This window comes from Sinohyriopsis cumingii, chromosome 1, assembly GCF_028554795.1.
Source record: "Sinohyriopsis cumingii isolate HCF-2022 chromosome 1, ASM2855479v2, whole genome shotgun sequence".
Taxonomy (NCBI): Eukaryota; Metazoa; Mollusca; class Bivalvia; order Unionida; family Unionidae; genus Sinohyriopsis; species Sinohyriopsis cumingii.
Window position 1 is genome coordinate 139,459,409 of NC_142961.1, and position 16,913 is coordinate 139,476,321.

General features: G+C 33.1%; 1 protein-coding gene across 1 annotated transcript; it reads left to right on the forward strand.

Annotated features, from left to right (window-relative positions):
- The first annotated feature begins 1,004 nt into the window (after positions 1-1,004).
- Positions 1,005-16,216, forward strand: LOC149808002 (cilia- and flagella-associated protein 95-like). Its single transcript, XM_089972340.1, has 5 exons — positions 1,005-1,143; positions 3,249-3,354; positions 6,386-6,510; positions 9,244-9,376; positions 12,347-16,216. Exons 1-5 carry the CDS (start codon positions 1,034-1,036, stop codon positions 12,533-12,535), a joined length of 663 nt encoding a protein of 220 aa, XP_089828466.1. The 5' UTR covers positions 1,005-1,033; the 3' UTR covers positions 12,536-16,216.
- The last annotated feature ends 697 nt before the right edge of the window (positions 16,217-16,913 follow it).

Below are 16,913 nucleotides of genomic sequence, written 5' to 3' on the forward strand. Positions count from 1 at the left end.
GTACCTTTGTGTCAGTCGATACCCATTTCAAACCCTTTATTTTGTCATGCTGAGATAAAGTGCCCAATTTTCGTCAAACACTAATTTGAATGTGATGCATTGAATACATCGAAGACAAAAGGGATGTATATCCTTCATATATTTCTGTGTGTGTGTGTGTGTGTGTGTGTCGAGAGCCTAGTCCCGGCCTTATAGTTAGCCTGGCGACAAGGCAACACTATGACAGCGGTACCCGACCTGTGCCTTTACTGTAGCATGCCTACTATTGTGGGTCAATTGGAGCAAGGGACCTCGAAGGCGCGGGGCGCAAGGCAACCATCTTGCTCGCTTTGCTCTATGGCCAATCATGTGAGAGACAGGGAGAGAATCACCTGGAGATGAACGTTCCTGAAAAGTCGTTCAGAATTAAAAGGTGTCGGTGATATATCGACGTTAGTTTCAACAGAGAAAATGGGTGTTGATATAATGCGTGTTGATGCAAATTTTATTTATTTGAGTCTTTACTGGCTGGCCCTTACACAACTATTTTAATACTGCGTGTGATCTGAGAATAGAATCAGTTCATGTAAATTAATTTCTCTGAATTGAATCTTGAATTAAAATATGTGAACTTTAAGGGTTGATGATTCGAATGGGGGTGTATATATTTTCTGCATATGGACTAGAGTTTTAATAACTAATGACACAAAAATATTTTGGCTTGAGTGTCTAACGATCTATGGGACATAACTTCATGATGAAAAATGATCATCTTACGAGAGTTACGTATCATGGGTGAACAATGACGTGTGTTGCTAAGATACGCGCATGAATACTAGTTGCACTTTATTTAAACAATTGTGTATATTTGGTTCTTTTATGTGATTTATAGATTTGTTCCTTACTGTTTTTATTTTTTTTTTGAAAATTTTGCTTATTTACTTTTCAGATAATAAAATGATTGATTATAAACCTGTTTGGATCTATTTTATGTAAGGCAGTATTGTGTATCATGGAGCAAAGTGGTTGATTTCCGCTGTCAATGTAATCTAAAATGGATACAGTAGGAGTAACGGGCTATCCCGATTTTTACGAAAGAAAAGGTTCGTTAACCTTGCGATCCAGTCATATGAACTATGGACGTGCTACACTAAACTCGAATTGGTAAAACATTTTATTTTGCTCATGTTACTCTCTCTTTCTCTTTCTCTCTCTCTCTCTCTCTCTCTCTCTCTCTCTCTCTCCAAGTACTGTTAAATTATACAGGGATCGTCGATCAGTGTCTAGCCCCTTTCTGAACCCATGTCTGACTCCCTGTTGAAATGCAAATGAAGCCCCAGAGTCACTTGAGATTAAGGAAAGGACCATCAGGGGACCTATTTCCTGTTGCTATTTAGCCAGCCTAACTCTACATTATCTATGGAACAGGCATCCGAAGGTGAAATTTGGTGTTTTATTAGAGGGAATACGTTTTGTTTCTTATTCTTATTACGAAATATAATTTCAAAGTCACTTTAAGTTGCATCATTTTGTTAACAATTCGTTTGTTGCATATAAACGTAAAACATGAAATTAGATGGTATCAAAATTATTCCCAATTTGTTACTTTTTTTTTAATGGAACAAATACATAAAGTTTAAAAATTATGAAAATAAGAGTAAAATTATATTTTTAATGAATATAGAATGTAGCAATGTAGGTATTTCAGATACAAAGTAGCAAAGTGGTTTGCAAAATATATACCATTGATTGGTGTGTAATAGTTTCAGTCAGCTTAAAGGTCTTTCTTTCATTGCAACTTTTTATTATAAATAAAACAAAGTCAAACTTTTTATTATAAATAAAACAAAGTCAAACTTTTTATTATAAATAAAACAAAGTCAAACCTTTTATTATAAATTAAACAAAGTCAAATTAAATTGCATCAGTATGTTTTCATATGTTTACATGTGTAAATATACTTGTATAATCCTTGTAAATAAATATACAAAGCTGCAGTGTTGACCGTACAAATCAGATAGTGTAAGGTAATGTTTTAAATGACTGAAAGTCTGGTTGGCTGAGGAGAGTTATGTACCCATGTAAATCTAGTCACAGGTCTCATTATTTTCATTTTTCATGGGGCACCTGTATATCAGTCCCTGCTGTTACCATTTGGAAAATAATCAAGTTGGGACTTAGATGTTGCCCAGTAAAACCACTTATTCATTGGTTATTAATCCATTAAAATTAGCAAATGAAAAATTAGGCAAGGGTCATGTTGATTATTTTTAAAGAGATATGTTTAGATTAATGCAAGGGGATCCAGATTTGAAAAACCTAATTAAATAATGGTTTGGCAAGATAAATTTTATAAAACAAGCCCGGTTATACAATGTAAAAATGAACACGAACTTTGCCTGGCTTATTGGTCAGAATTGGAACTGCTGCCTCCTGTACTGTTGGTATGAAATACCTGATTGTATGAAGAATTAAACCTACTACATTAATGTTATTTATATTATTGTAGTTATTCATAGCTTTCATTCATGAATCAGACTTGTACATTTCATTCTATTTAAAATTATCATGTCTGGATGATCATTCATCTGCAAAAGGTTTCAGGAGTCCAGATAAGTTAGAATAATTTTTGTAAGACTGTATCATTAACTTCCCAGTTTGGTGGTCTGCTTTAAGTGAGGGTTTTTTAAAGACTAATCTCAATATATTATCCACGAGAATTCATGATTTTAAATAGACGATATTGTTTAAAAGTAATAATTTTTATGATACTTAGAAATAATTCTGTCATAATTTCAATGGCACATTACATGTACTTCATTGCATTTGTGGAAGGAAAGTACTGTTCATTATTAACTCTTTCGTAGGTGAGGAAAGTTTACCTTGAATGTTTAACTCAATGATTCCATTTATCATTCATTGAGACATTAAGTCTTACAGAACAATTGGGCATCAGTATAAATCCCCTCAGTTTACCACTGCCACTGATATAACATGGTTATGGTCACAAAACCAATTAGATTAAATTTTGTTTATCATTGCTACTTAAATTACTTTGCTTTAATTTGGTTATGGACTCAAAAGAATCAATTATAATGTTATTTCAAATCAATAAATATTCTATTTGTGCTTTTAATGCATCATCAAGCCACAACCTTGTTATAGTATTCCTCAGCATAAGATTCCCTCATTTATAATGCAGATTATTATTTTGCTTCAATAAACAGCATTATAGAGATAACACTCTATAATCTTTCTACTCTCAACAGGAACCAAGCACGGGAGGCTGAACCCAAAGAATATAACATCAGCAAAGGCCCAACACGAGACCTTTGTAAATCTACATACAAAAGGATTGGAAATGTCACAGATGGAGTATGAGCAATTTATTCTTTTTGGAACTGATCCTTTTTCATAGTTCTAGATATACGTTATTTCAGAGCAGATTTACTTTGGGGTGAGCAAGTGCACCCACACCCATAAAATTAATGCATGTATTGCTCCTTCACCCCCACTGAGAGGTATAGACTAGCTGCTTATGTTTCCTTCAGATCCCTGGCCTTTTAAGAGGAATCAGTACTGATAAAAGTATTTCAATGTTCTTTAGTAACAATCCCAAGGAAGATAACCCAGACAACCACTTTTTATGACATCCCTTAGTACCCTATGCTGAGATCTCATTACAAAAAAGCTAATAAGTTTTCCTGCATCCAAGATGTGTCAGTAGTAAAACAAAGGCATTTTTTGGCAAGGCAATCACCACAACAACATATAAAAGGTGTGAAAGTTTAAACGTTTACTTGGAAACTCAATATTTTAGTGATGATATTTAGTTACTCACCATGTAAGCTTTAAGTAATAAAATTTCAACACAGCCATTACATACAGAATGACAAAATTCTAACTTATTTAAAGAAATTCTACAACTTTAGAGAACTTTGCTAAATGAATGGAATTTCATCTAGTAAATTTGTCTAGATATGAAGCATATGCTCTGTAATGTTTTGTCATTTTGTAAGGATTGTTGTACGTTTTATATTTTTTAATGACTTTATAATTTAAATGAAGAAATCTCTTGTCCAATAAGGAATGGACCGAAAATCCTAACATGCACTTGTTTGTCATGATCTTGAACAAAAATTAATTATATTAAGATAATTTTAAAAAAGAATGTTTTAAGCCTGAATACAATATGAAGTCAAATCATTATCTCTCCTAAATCTGATATGTGGATGGATCTGATAATTATGTCAACATCTTTTGCTGAGGTCTTGCAGATATATAACTGCAAACCAGATTTAATTGAAAGTTCACAATCCTTGGCAAAAAAATGAAGTTTAGAAGGACATGCAGCCAGTAACCATGACTACTATGAAATGCTGAAAATCAAACTCACTCAATGTCTCATTAATAAAGAACAGCCTGCCAAATTCAGCTGAAATCCAATAATTCATGGTAAAATTATCCTGTCAAAGTCAAAGACATCGGGAAGGACAGTCAAAGGCTATTGCTCTTGCAAATGATATCATGGAATACTTTAAAATTAATACAATTCATACAAGGGCTAACTGATATAAAAGCACATGTTGAATGTGGATGAAAACCAACAATCCTTAGCAAATGAATGCTGCTGATTAGAGGATTGGAAATCAGGCACTTTACTCCCTGTTGGTAAAGTTATGGAACATGGAAATCAAAATCATTCAAGGCCTTATCAAGATAAAGTTCAATGCCAGATTTAATTGAAATCCACTGGTGTCATTAAGGTGGCACCCTACAGTTTCATATTTTGCATAGGGTTAGAATTTTAAAGAAATAGAATATCCCCAGGTTTCCTCGCTGGTTATACTGGCTATTTAAGAAAGACCTTGTATATCTTAGGTATTGTTCAAAGAACCTTTAATTCCCTTTATTTTGGTGCATTATTGATGCGTGTAATATGGGTTATAGAGTATACAGCTTGGCCTTATTCCAAAAGTGTACCTTTCAAAAAACTGCTAGCTCCACTTCGTCATTTTCATTTCCTGAACTTCAGAGGTTAATTGTAAAATAATAGAGCTGATAACTTTTTTTACATTTGATATATTTGGTAATTCATTCATTGCTCTTTCAGAAGCTGGTATTGTCTAATCTGGCAAAATTCATTTCCCTATTTTAATAGCTGCTAAAAATAGGGTATTTTAGACTAATTCAGGCTGATTTTTTTAACACAAGGGAGCAGTCATTTTAGTTTGAAGTGTGCTTAGATCATTTACAATTTCCACAAGTACAATATCTAAAGAAATGTCAGCCACATTACATCAAAGTAGCATATAACAACATTCTCTCCACTGTACATGTTTCAGATGAAAACAACTTCACCTTATATACATCAGTCTCTCAAAAGTACATAATAACTTGTGAGCGCTCACTTAATTATGCTGCAGAAACTGAAATCAAGAGAATGAATTGTCAGGGGCCACAACTCTTGTAATTTCAACAGTATAAAACTGTAGGTCATATCTGATTGAAATCCAGAAACTTTGTTAATGTCATCCAAAAGAAACAAAACTAAGAGGTCTACTAATTGGGGCAGTAATGGTGCTAAAAAAAACTGGAAATTGAAAGCATACAGGATCTTATCAGGCTGGTTTCAATCCAGCAATACTTGTAAAAATTAAGCAGTGGAAAGGAATAATACAAGGATGGGAATTCAAGGGCCATAAATCATGTAAATGATGTTTTAGAAAACCAAACTCTATACCATCAATACAAAGCTACATGCCAAACTGGTTAAATTCAACTATCATATGTAGTCGCTTATATGACAAGTCCAACTGCAAACTGCACAGAACCTGATCTGCCATTGCATAATACACCAGCAGATCTATGTCAGTGCAGTATGTTAGGAGTAATTAGTAGAACATACAGCATAGACTCTGATCTGCAGATGCAGTTTGCTATGGCAGATCAGGATCCTTTTATTTGATTTATTAACGAGTATAGACAGTTTTCTAAGTTTTATCTTGTAGAAACCAAACTACTGACAGACTGATTTTTGGACAATGTGATTTTTATAGGCTCTGCAGACTTTATTGAGAAGCAACCATTAGATAATATGTACAAATGGATTATGGACAGAAAAAGTCTCTACTTCTTAAAGGCATCAGCATTATCTGAATATACTATGAGTTTAAGTCATGATTTAAAATTCTCATTTCTCTTAAGGATACCATAAAATCTTGTATGTATAGTTACTAGAAAAATTATGCAGTTATTAAAATAGAGGGAACTAATTTTTTTAACAATTTTATTATAAGAGCAGTTTGTAGAATATGATTTAAGTAAATTAATAGTTTCAAAAATGTCCTTGTAACTTTCAAATTTTTTTTAATGTATAAAATTTTATTTGTTTTCTTCTATTTAGTCCATTCCCTCAACGACATATCAAGACCATGCAAGCCAAACTAAATTGAAGAAGGATTTCCAGGAGCGCGAGTCAAGAAAACCCATGGTTACATTAGAGACTCTTGAACACACAAATATTGATAGGTAAGGTTGGCCAAAACATAAAATATTTCCATCCCCACATTTTAGCATCAAGCATTATCATCTTGTTATATACTACATATATCCATCACTCCATTAGATTATCTCTCCATTATTACATCTCCTAAACTCCTGTTGAAATTCATGAACTTCTGTAGTTATTAACCATCAGTGACAGGGCTGTCATTCATGACTCTCACCCCCTAGGTCCCTGGGAGAAGTCAAATGTCAGATATGCAAAAATTTCAGTTACTATGTATTTTATAAATATTTTTGACCTAACTTAACATTTTAAGCAATATTAGGGAAAATCATCATATACATGATGAAATCTGAGTTGTGACCAATGAGTCACTATTTTTATGTTAGATGGAGTCTGAGTTATCATCAACGAGTCACTATTTTTGTTTTAGATGGAGTCTGAGTTATCATCAATGAGTCACTAATTTTGTATTAGATGGAGTCTGAGTTATCATCAGTGAGTCACTAATTTTGTGTTAGATAAAGTCTGAGTTATCATCAATGAGTCACTAATATTGTATTGGGATAAGTAGCAGGCAGTGGGAAATGGTAATTAATAAAATGGAATAAGCATGGGGATTTGTGATGAAAAGACACCGTACTTGCTCTAGTTACAATTGTTGTTGTTTTTGTGGGTTTAATGCTATTTTCCAGCACATGATAGGCTATATATTGTGGCCATTGTTACTGGCTGAGGAAGAACCCTGGAAATCACAGTAAGAACCACCTATCCACAGGAACCTACTGGTAACCTTTCTCGCATACCCACATTGGCTGAGCCCAAGACTTAAACCAACGTGTACAGAGGTGAGATGGCAGTGATCGGTTAAGGCAAGTGCTTTAGACTGATGTGCCACCCAGGGCCCCTAATTGATTTTAAAATATATTTTTGGGACTAAATTCATTCTTGCAGATGGACAGACACACAGGATTTAATTGCATCTATAATAATTACGGTATTAATATTCCTAAAAATTACATTTCAGTTAGTTGATATAACAGCCAGTTAAATAATAACTCAAGAACCAACCAGCATATTCTGTTGGCATTTGTTTGATCAAGATACTTCTTTTATGGGTATTGTCTCATCTACACAGTTTTGGAGAGAGTTATGGCCCCTGTAAAATCAGCTTCATATATCTACCTGGGCATATTGCTTGTAATCAGAATAGTTCAAGAAACGTTCAACACATTTTGATGGACTTTGATGTGAACAAAGTTTCATAGCTGATGTGTCAGTTATGAGTTTTGTCTCTACTGCTCCATTATGGGCAGCATTATGGTCCTTGTCCATCAACTTCATATCCTCCATGGGATGTTGATTGTATTCATGAGTCCTTGAAGGAGTTGGACTTAAAGCATTCCATGCCACTATTTACAGGGTTTATGGCCCCTGAATGTCCATCTTATCATAACTTTGATTTCCCCACACAAGTTCTTCTCTGTAAGGTCCTATGGAGCAAACGATAGTGAGATAGTTCCGTTGTGATGCACCTATCATCAATATGGTATGCATATTTAATTTTTATTGTGTGATTGACCACTGTCAGTAAGTGAGGGTAGGAGTTTGTACCTACAGGACTGATGTCATTTTCTTTTGATTTAAAACCTTTTTGCTTGGATTTAAGTGCAGGACATTAGTTTTCTCCATGGAATAACAACACCTTTCTGCTCTTTGCCATGTAATTTACTAAAACCTGACCTTGTTGACCCTTGTTCTGGTCCTCTTATTGTGTCTTAGGTTATTTATATTAAGGTTGTTTACATCAGAATTATTCATTTCTATTTGAACATCTGTAATGGAAGCAGTTTTTTGGTTGTGTTCAGTTATAATTTGAGATGATTTATTTATTTAAAATATTCATTGGAATGATAAAGTGCCCACTGACTTTTTGGACTAAATCACTGTTTTTTGATTATTGGGAATTCATTTAAAGACATTCTGGATTATATCATTGTGATACATTAAGACTGTTAGCACATTGGCACATTCCAGACTATTGGCACATCAGCACATTAAAGGTTGGAATTCATTAGGAACATTGCTGGAGTTTATTTGGAATAATTTATACTTTTGGGCTTGTAATATAACTTTTAGGACTGTTTGGGATTTAGTTCACAATACTTTAAGTTCCATTTAAATTATTTGTTTAATGTTACAAAACTTGTTGATTTTCACTCTTTTCTGGTATTTAGTTTAAGACCATAGAATTGTAACAAATAACTCCAGATATAAACCTACACAACATATTTTAGTAATTAAAATTCACAAAAAGTCGACTTTTAAAGTGTAATCATTCCAGTCATCTGCATTTTATCTGGTTCTGCTTCATTCTGCAGAGGTAAAAACTCAGAGAGGCTAAGACCTTTTTGTTTGTTAAAAATTAATAATTTCCTAAATTACATTTTCTGTTATCATGCAAATAGGTCTAAGTTTTCCTTACAGTATTACTTGACTGAAATTTGAAAAAGTTTTGGGACTTCATCATTCAGAGTCAACAGAACTATGTTAATGGAAATGATTAAATGTCAAGTATAATGTCAAATGCGTCAACCAAAAGCTTTGAGCATTGCTTGGAAATTCCATATTCAGCATATACTCTTCATTGTGATTACTAAACCATGTTCTAGCTGAACTGTTGATTATCTGTTTGAGGTTTTTAATATGCTGTGCTGTGAATAATTTTATTAAGGAAAGTTTCCTTCTATTTTCAGGGACACAAGTACACCTAAGCATGGATTTGGGTCAGTGCTTCCCCGCCATAACCCAGAATACAACAAGTACTACCTGGAAACCACACACAAAGCTGACTATAAGCCACCTGATGCTGATTATGTCCCAGTACCAGTGAGTAATTTTAGCTTTCCAGGCCATAAATTTAAGTAAACTTATGGTATGACTCTTTGTTCATTGTACATTATCTATCTGACATCCAGTATGTGTCAACAGATGGCACTTCACATTTCTACAAATTATGCTGAACCACAAGAATATATGTCCACCATTACTAAAAATAGAAAAAACCTTTACTTCTTATCAAAAACTGCTGAACAGAATCAGACAATATTTGAAAGGAAGCATTCTTGCTTAAAGGCCTTTCATATTGTTTTTCACAAATAATACCAATCTACCTTCAAATATGGATGCTGTTACTAAAAATGAAACACCTTTAAACTGACTTCTTTTCAAAGACTTATCAACAGAATCTGACTGAACTGGACAGAAAGCATTTGGATATGGATATGTTTCAAGTTCGAACAAATGATGCTAATTTGCAATTAGCTATGGCTACCAAAGATGGGGAAAAAACGCACACAGATGATCTGCCTTCACATATAAAGGTCACTATTACTTAAAAATAGAACAACCTTAAAATGACTTACACTGCTGATGAATAGAATTTATTCAAATATGATGGAAAGCAATCTAGCATACTGAGAGTTCAAGTTTCTACAACAGATGTGGATGTTCCATCAAATATGTCCACCATTGCTAAAATAGATGAATCCTAAATATGACTTTTTTGAAAAACTGCTCAAGTTGACCAATTTTGAGAGGAAGCATCCTGTTCTTTATTCCTTTCAAATTTTTACAAATGGTGATTAATGTTTATCAGAGATGGCTGCCACTGCTACATTTAGAGAAACCTTATAAATGGCTTTGTCACAAAAAGTGCAGGACTTCATCTGACCAGATTTGATGGAGAGCATTTTGGCATTAAAGTAACACTCTACAGATTTGTATTTTGCACAAAGTTAGATTTTTTGAGAAAACCAATTTTCCAGGTTGTCCTCACTGGTTATCCTGGCTGTGTAAAAAAGATCTTGTAATCTTAGTAATTGTTGAGAGGACTTTTAATTTGATTTATTTTGGTATATGATTGATGGGTGTAGTTTGGGTTATACAGAATACAGCTTGGCCTTACTTCAGATGTGCCACACCACTCTGATGGCCTAGTGGTAAGAGCGTCTGCCTCGGATGCAAGAGCTTGTGGGTTCGATCCCTGGCCAAGTCATACGAATGACTTAAAAAAATGGTACTAACAGCTGCTTTGCTTGGCACTCAGCATTAAGAGGTTAGTGTTAGGACTGGTCGGCCTGGTGTCAGGATAATGTGACTGGGTGGGACATATGCTACATGTCTGCTGCATGAAGCCCCAGTGCTACACATCACTATAAACTGTCACACTGCAGATATGACTGGAAAAAGCTATGTTAAAAATCCAAATCACACACACACACACACATACTCCAGATGTGCACCTATGAAAAAGATTGCTAATTCTGCTTAGTCATTTTTACTTTATGGACCTCAAAGGTAAATTGTAAAAAAAAGAGAACGAATGACTATTTTTTATTTTTGTATCTTAGGCAATTCATTCATTGCACTTTCAAAAGCTGGTATTGCCTACTCTAGCAAAATTTGTTTTCCCTATTTTAATTACTGCTGAAGTTAGTTACTTTAGACTAATTGAAGCTGAATTTTTGATCTTCATGGAAGTGGACATTTTGGTTAGCTGTGTACTTTGATCTTGTACAGTTTCCACAAGTACAGTATGTAAAGAAATTTAAGCCACAGTACATGAAAGTAGCATACAGGTATGCCAACATTCAACAGCTGTCCTTTGCACAGAAGTACATAATATCTTTAGACCTAAGGTCTTTCAGATTTATGCCAATATGACATGTCTGTCATTACGATATATAGAGGTTTGTCATATTTGACAGAATGCACCCTAGCATGAAGGCTTTACACATCATACAAGCCATGTTGATCTGCCATTAAACATGGCTGGCATTGTTAAAAATAGGTAAACTTTCAACCAGCTTATTCTTAAAAACTGCTAAATAGAACTGAACTGAGTTTGACCAAGAAAAAAAAAATTCTTTATAGAGGTTTTTCATTGTTATGCAGATGATGCCCATCAGCCATCAATTTTGCTGCTGTTACCAAAAATTATATAGAAAAACTACTTAATCTCAAAAACTGAACAGAATTAGACCAAATCTGACATAAAGAATTTTGGTATCAATACCTTTCAGATTTGTACAATTGATGGTACTGTGCTGTCAGATATGGCTGCCATTGCTAAAAACTGGAAAACCTCCATAAAACTTCAAAATTTGTTTCAATGCATTCTTTCACTAAGACTTTCAAAGTTTTACAAAATGATACTGATCAGCTTCAATATGGCCACTGTTATTAAAAAACCTTTAATTGTCAGCAAGTGTCATAATAACCCAGATTTAACTCCCCTTGCACTGGGCTTTGAGATAGATGTCAGGTGAATTATCTTGGATTGACTTAGGCCTTTTGTTTCAACTTTAACTTATTCTGCTTGAAAAAAAGAAAAATAACATATTACTTTCTTTATCAATAATTCATACTGGTCAGCATGTCAGTTTATAAAAAAAATCAAAATATACTAATAAAAAAAAAGACTTAAGAAGCTAATAGTGATATTTTTCTGTCCTGCCATATCTAAGGAAGTTCCATACTGTGTTACCCTTGTCTATTTGTCCCTTTGCATTCCATTTGATAATATGTTTTTTTTAACCCAATAATTTTATAAGGATTGTATGGGTCAAAACCAAATCTGATACAAGGATATGCATTAAAATGACACAAGATTAAACTCTCACCTTTTTCCAACATCTTTTAAAATAATAGAACTTTACCTTTATTGGTATCTTTTGGTGAAAATATCAGTGTCATATTGAGATATATCCAGTCCTTAAAAAATTATTTACATTAGGTACCTTGATGTTTATGAAGGAAAATTAATCTAATTAAATCTTAAAACTTAATTCTTGACAGGAAAAACCCCCAGAGTTCCCTGATCTCTCTGCTGCATACAGGAGGTGTCATTCTCAGTTTATGGACACCGCTGACTACCGTCGCCCTGGTCGCAACACATGGCAAGATGAGAGTGGAGTCTATGCCAATACTCATTTCAAACGACAAGTTTTTAAATCAACCAATCCTATACCAGAGAATGTCTTGTAAGAAACCTGTAACAGAAAATGGACCAATCAGAATGTATCTGCCAAGTTGTTAGTTTTCAGAAGATAGATTCATATTCCACACAAAACAACAATTAATATTCATGCTGCTAATGATTGATCAAAAAACATATAGTGATAATAGCTGGCTAATATTAGTAAATTTATCTTGGTACATTTTTACTATTTTGGATGATTTAATTTAATTCTATTTCCACCTGTTCAACAAAAGAAAATTAAAACGAAATACCAATTACTCTTTTATAGACATATTTATATTGTTATTCAGCTAATAATAGATTTTATACTGTTATTCAGCCATTAATGGATTTTATATTGTTATTCAGCCAATTACTGATTTTATATTGTTATTCAGCCAATTATTGATTTTATATTGTTATTCAGCCAATTATGGATTTAAAAAATTTGTGATAAAGAAGTTATCTCAGCATTAAAACTAAGAATATTTTATAAAAATTTGTTTTATATGAAAAATATTAAAATATTGTACAATGTCTTGTATTTTGATAATTGTACATGATGCATCTCCCTTTGGATATAAAATCACAGGAAATATTGTAAGTACAGATATTTATTTATAAATTTTAAAATGGAAAGAAGAGGAATATTAAAAGTCAGTTTTGAAATATTCAAAACTGTCTTTATAGATCCTGATACAGTACTACCTGTTTATCTCAGTATCCTTGGGCTTCAGGTAATACTGTCAATATTAGCAGCTGTTGAGATAAGTGTTAGGGGAAAGGGCTGACAAAAAAAAAAAACAACTTAGCAGACAAGTGAAATTTGTCTGTAAAGGGTAACTTGTCGTCAGTGCATAAGATTTACACTTGGAGAAAATAAACAATGGAAAATTTGAATAAATGAAGACAAAAGTTGAAACCAGTTTGAAATACACTTGTATATTGACAGCTTACATTTGTGTTACTTTGTGTTATACTATCCATAATGCATGAAGAACTGTATATGCACATGAAAAATCTATGAATTTTGGTATAGGCGACATGTTAGAAAATTCTTGTATCATCGATGTTAGAAAATATGTACAGTGTATAAACGCATCTATAATAAAATTGGTAGTTTCGTTTTATGTACTATATAATCCATTGTCAACCAACATATGTAACTAAACAATTAACTACGATAAGCATTATCACCAGCAGCTTTTGGCTGTTTAGTTGTTACAGTATTTACACGCTCCATGTACTTAAATTGGCCTCAAGTTTGGACTGCCTGAGACAACAAATGTAACCTTAATGAGGCTACCAAGGGGAAAATGAAAACCTGTCACCAAGTTTTGACTTAGTTAAGCATAAGTAAATTTGTTCTTTTGTAAAATACTCCCATAATATGCAAACTGAGTAATGCGATTAATTAATGTTATCGATAGCATTTTTTTAAATTAAATGATTTTAGAAAGATGAGCAGGGATGGGAGATAATGGTAGTTCTGAATTTTATGCAAGCTTCTTCATTTTAGCCTTGACAATAATTATGTGCTTCTTCAGATAAATTGCCAATTGTGAAAAAAAATTGGGTCAAACCATTGCACATAGAAAACACATCTCACACATATCATTGTGAAATGCCCCACCTCCAGTTTCCTTAATGGCCAAATATTTAGTTTCAAGAGATTGTAAATTTCATTTGCATTTTATGACACCCATTTTAGCCATCATAAACATAAATAAAATTATTTTTTCCTGCAGAAAGCAAAACTTTAACACAAAAAATGTGTTTCAATCACCATTAACTTTGGAAAAATGTAACAATCAGTCTGATTTCATTTCTTTTTAACATGTTTGGTGCCAACTTCATTTGATAAAAGGTGAATTGTTTATATAAAATGTAGCTGGATTGTTCTGATGAAGGGTGCACATGCTGTTTAAGTCTCAGTGAAAACCAACTTTTGAGGACCGATGATATGCCCATTTGTTAATGTGACGGCAGCAACATCAAATAATTTTATGGCAAAGTATGAGTCGGAACTGACAGCTTGTCAACATGAACAATAAGAAAACTAAGAATTTATTGAAATTAGGACTGAGGACTTCTGTCGGCATGTGCAGTTATTTTTTATCTCAAGATCATCATAAACATCACTAATTTGGTAGTAAGAATAGACCATGGGACCAGGACTTTGTAATCACTAATTTGGTAGTAAGAATAGACCATGGGACCAGGACTTTGTAATCACTAATTTGGTAGTAAGAATAAACCATGGGACCAGGACTTTGTAATCACTAATTTGGTAGTAATAATGGACCATGGGACCAGGACTTTGTATTTTCATCAATATAGGCAGCTTGTCGACATAAGTGATGTCAGGGTATGACTGTATCTTGCTTTTGGGTCCAATTTTCTCCATGTCGGAGGGATTTAATAATGAAATAATGGAGGAGGACTTTTAATAGCAAAATAAAGGTCGGACTTTTGATAACAAAATGAAGGTAGGACTTTTAATAACAAAATGAAGGTAGGACTTTTAATACTGAAATGAAGGTAAGACTTTTAATAATAATAAAAAATAAGACTTTTGTAATGAAATAATGGTAGGACTTTTAATTAAGAAATAAATTTAGGACTTTGCAAATATATACATATATTCAATTAATTTGTCAGCACAGTATTTTAGAAAATGGCATGAATCATGCAGTTACACATCCTTTAAAAGAACTTTTTCATGTGCATTACACATTTTATCCTTTTTTGGTACTTATATTTACTGCCAGACTTTGTATAATGCTTGCACATTTTACCTGTTGTTAATCATTTACATCTCATACCATCTATGTAAGAGTAACAAGTCATTCAGTGGGCAATTTAATTACATTTCGTCCAATATGCATGTATTTATTTTACATCACCGTCATTACTTTACAATGGAATTACATTAAATGATCTCTCATTTTTTTTCTCCCAAGCTGACGCTTACATATCTGCAAGTGTCTGGATTGTTTTTCTTACAATATGCATATATCTCAGAATTATAAACTGTACATCATAATATTTTGACATCAGTGTATCTTTTAAAATGAGTAAATTGAACATATTTTAGAACTTTAAATATTTACACCTTAATGCCAGATTAGTTTAAGTATGTTTTTAATGGTTTTTGCTGAAACATACTGTGTGTGAATTCAGTATCTTTTCTTAATTTTCAAGAAAAGAAATTTATGTGTGAAATATTGTTTTACTGTATCAGATGGTGAACATTTTGATATTGACTTTAAATTATGTACCGCTCAATGACACTAAATTTTTACTAAAGACTCTCACAGGGAGCACCAATGAAACGTGAAAAACAGACGATTTTCACATGTTACATGTATTTTCATATACAAATAAATGTATTTGACTGATCATATATACCCAGTTACAAGTCAAGTCTAACTGCAAACAATATAGGCCCTGGTCTGCCATCATAAAATGTGCTGGCAGATCAGTGTTCACGTTGCTTGTTTTACTGATTACTCCAAACAAATTACATAGACTTAGATCTGCTGGCATGTTACTCAATGGCAGATTCTGGGTCTGTACATTTCACAGTTGGACTCAGCTTATAAGCAAATATACAGAGTATGTAACTTTAATGATTTAGTGTGTAGATTTACTTTTTTTATTGCTTGAACATTTTACAGTGTTGAAGTAAAATTGAAAACTTAAAACTTGATATTGTTATCAGTTCTTTCCAGCATTTTAAGCCGATATTGTTAACTTTGATCACAAAACATGGACAAAGTCTTGTTGAGAATAATTAACCCTTCTTGTTCTTTGTCCATAACCCTCACCCCCCTTAACAATTCACACAATGAACCATCTGACCTATCAATGCTTACATAAGTAATGTCACATGTTCAGACAGAAAGCAAATGAGCTATACAATGAGTAACTGGCAATATTTTAAAGACTGTAATCTTGTCAGCCAACGATCCTGGGTTACTTTTATTTCCATAACTACTTTTTCTTTCATTTTGTAAAGCACCTTTTATGATCTTTTGTTGTTGAAAAAACAACTGTAGATACAGCCATACCTATTCCAATGGCAATGGAAGTGACTATTGCCATACCTATTCCAATGGCAATGGATGTGATAATTGCCATACCTATTCCAATGGCAATGGAAGTGCCTATTGCCATACCTGTTCCAGTGGCAATGGATGTGATAACTGCCATACCTATTCCAATGACAATGGAAGTGACAATTGCCATACCTATTATAATGGCAATGGAAGTGACTATTGCCATACCTATTCTAATGGTAATGTATATGATAATTACCATACCTATTCCAATGGCAATGGATGTGATAATTACCATACCTATTCCAATGGCAATGGATGTGATAATTGCCATACATATTCC

Bases quoted from the DNA above. Each gene is read 5' to 3' on its own strand.
- LOC149808002 (XM_089972340.1), top strand. From the start codon at position 1,034: ATGGATACAGTAGGAGTAACGGGCTATCCCGATTTTTACGAAAGAAAA. The intron at 3,355-6,385 runs GTATGAGCAATT...TCTTCTATTTAG, and splicing joins TTGGAAATGTCACAGATGGA to TCCATTCCCTCAACGACATA. The intron at 9,377-12,346 runs GTGAGTAATTTT...AATTCTTGACAG, and splicing joins CTGATTATGTCCCAGTACCA to GAAAAACCCCCAGAGTTCCC.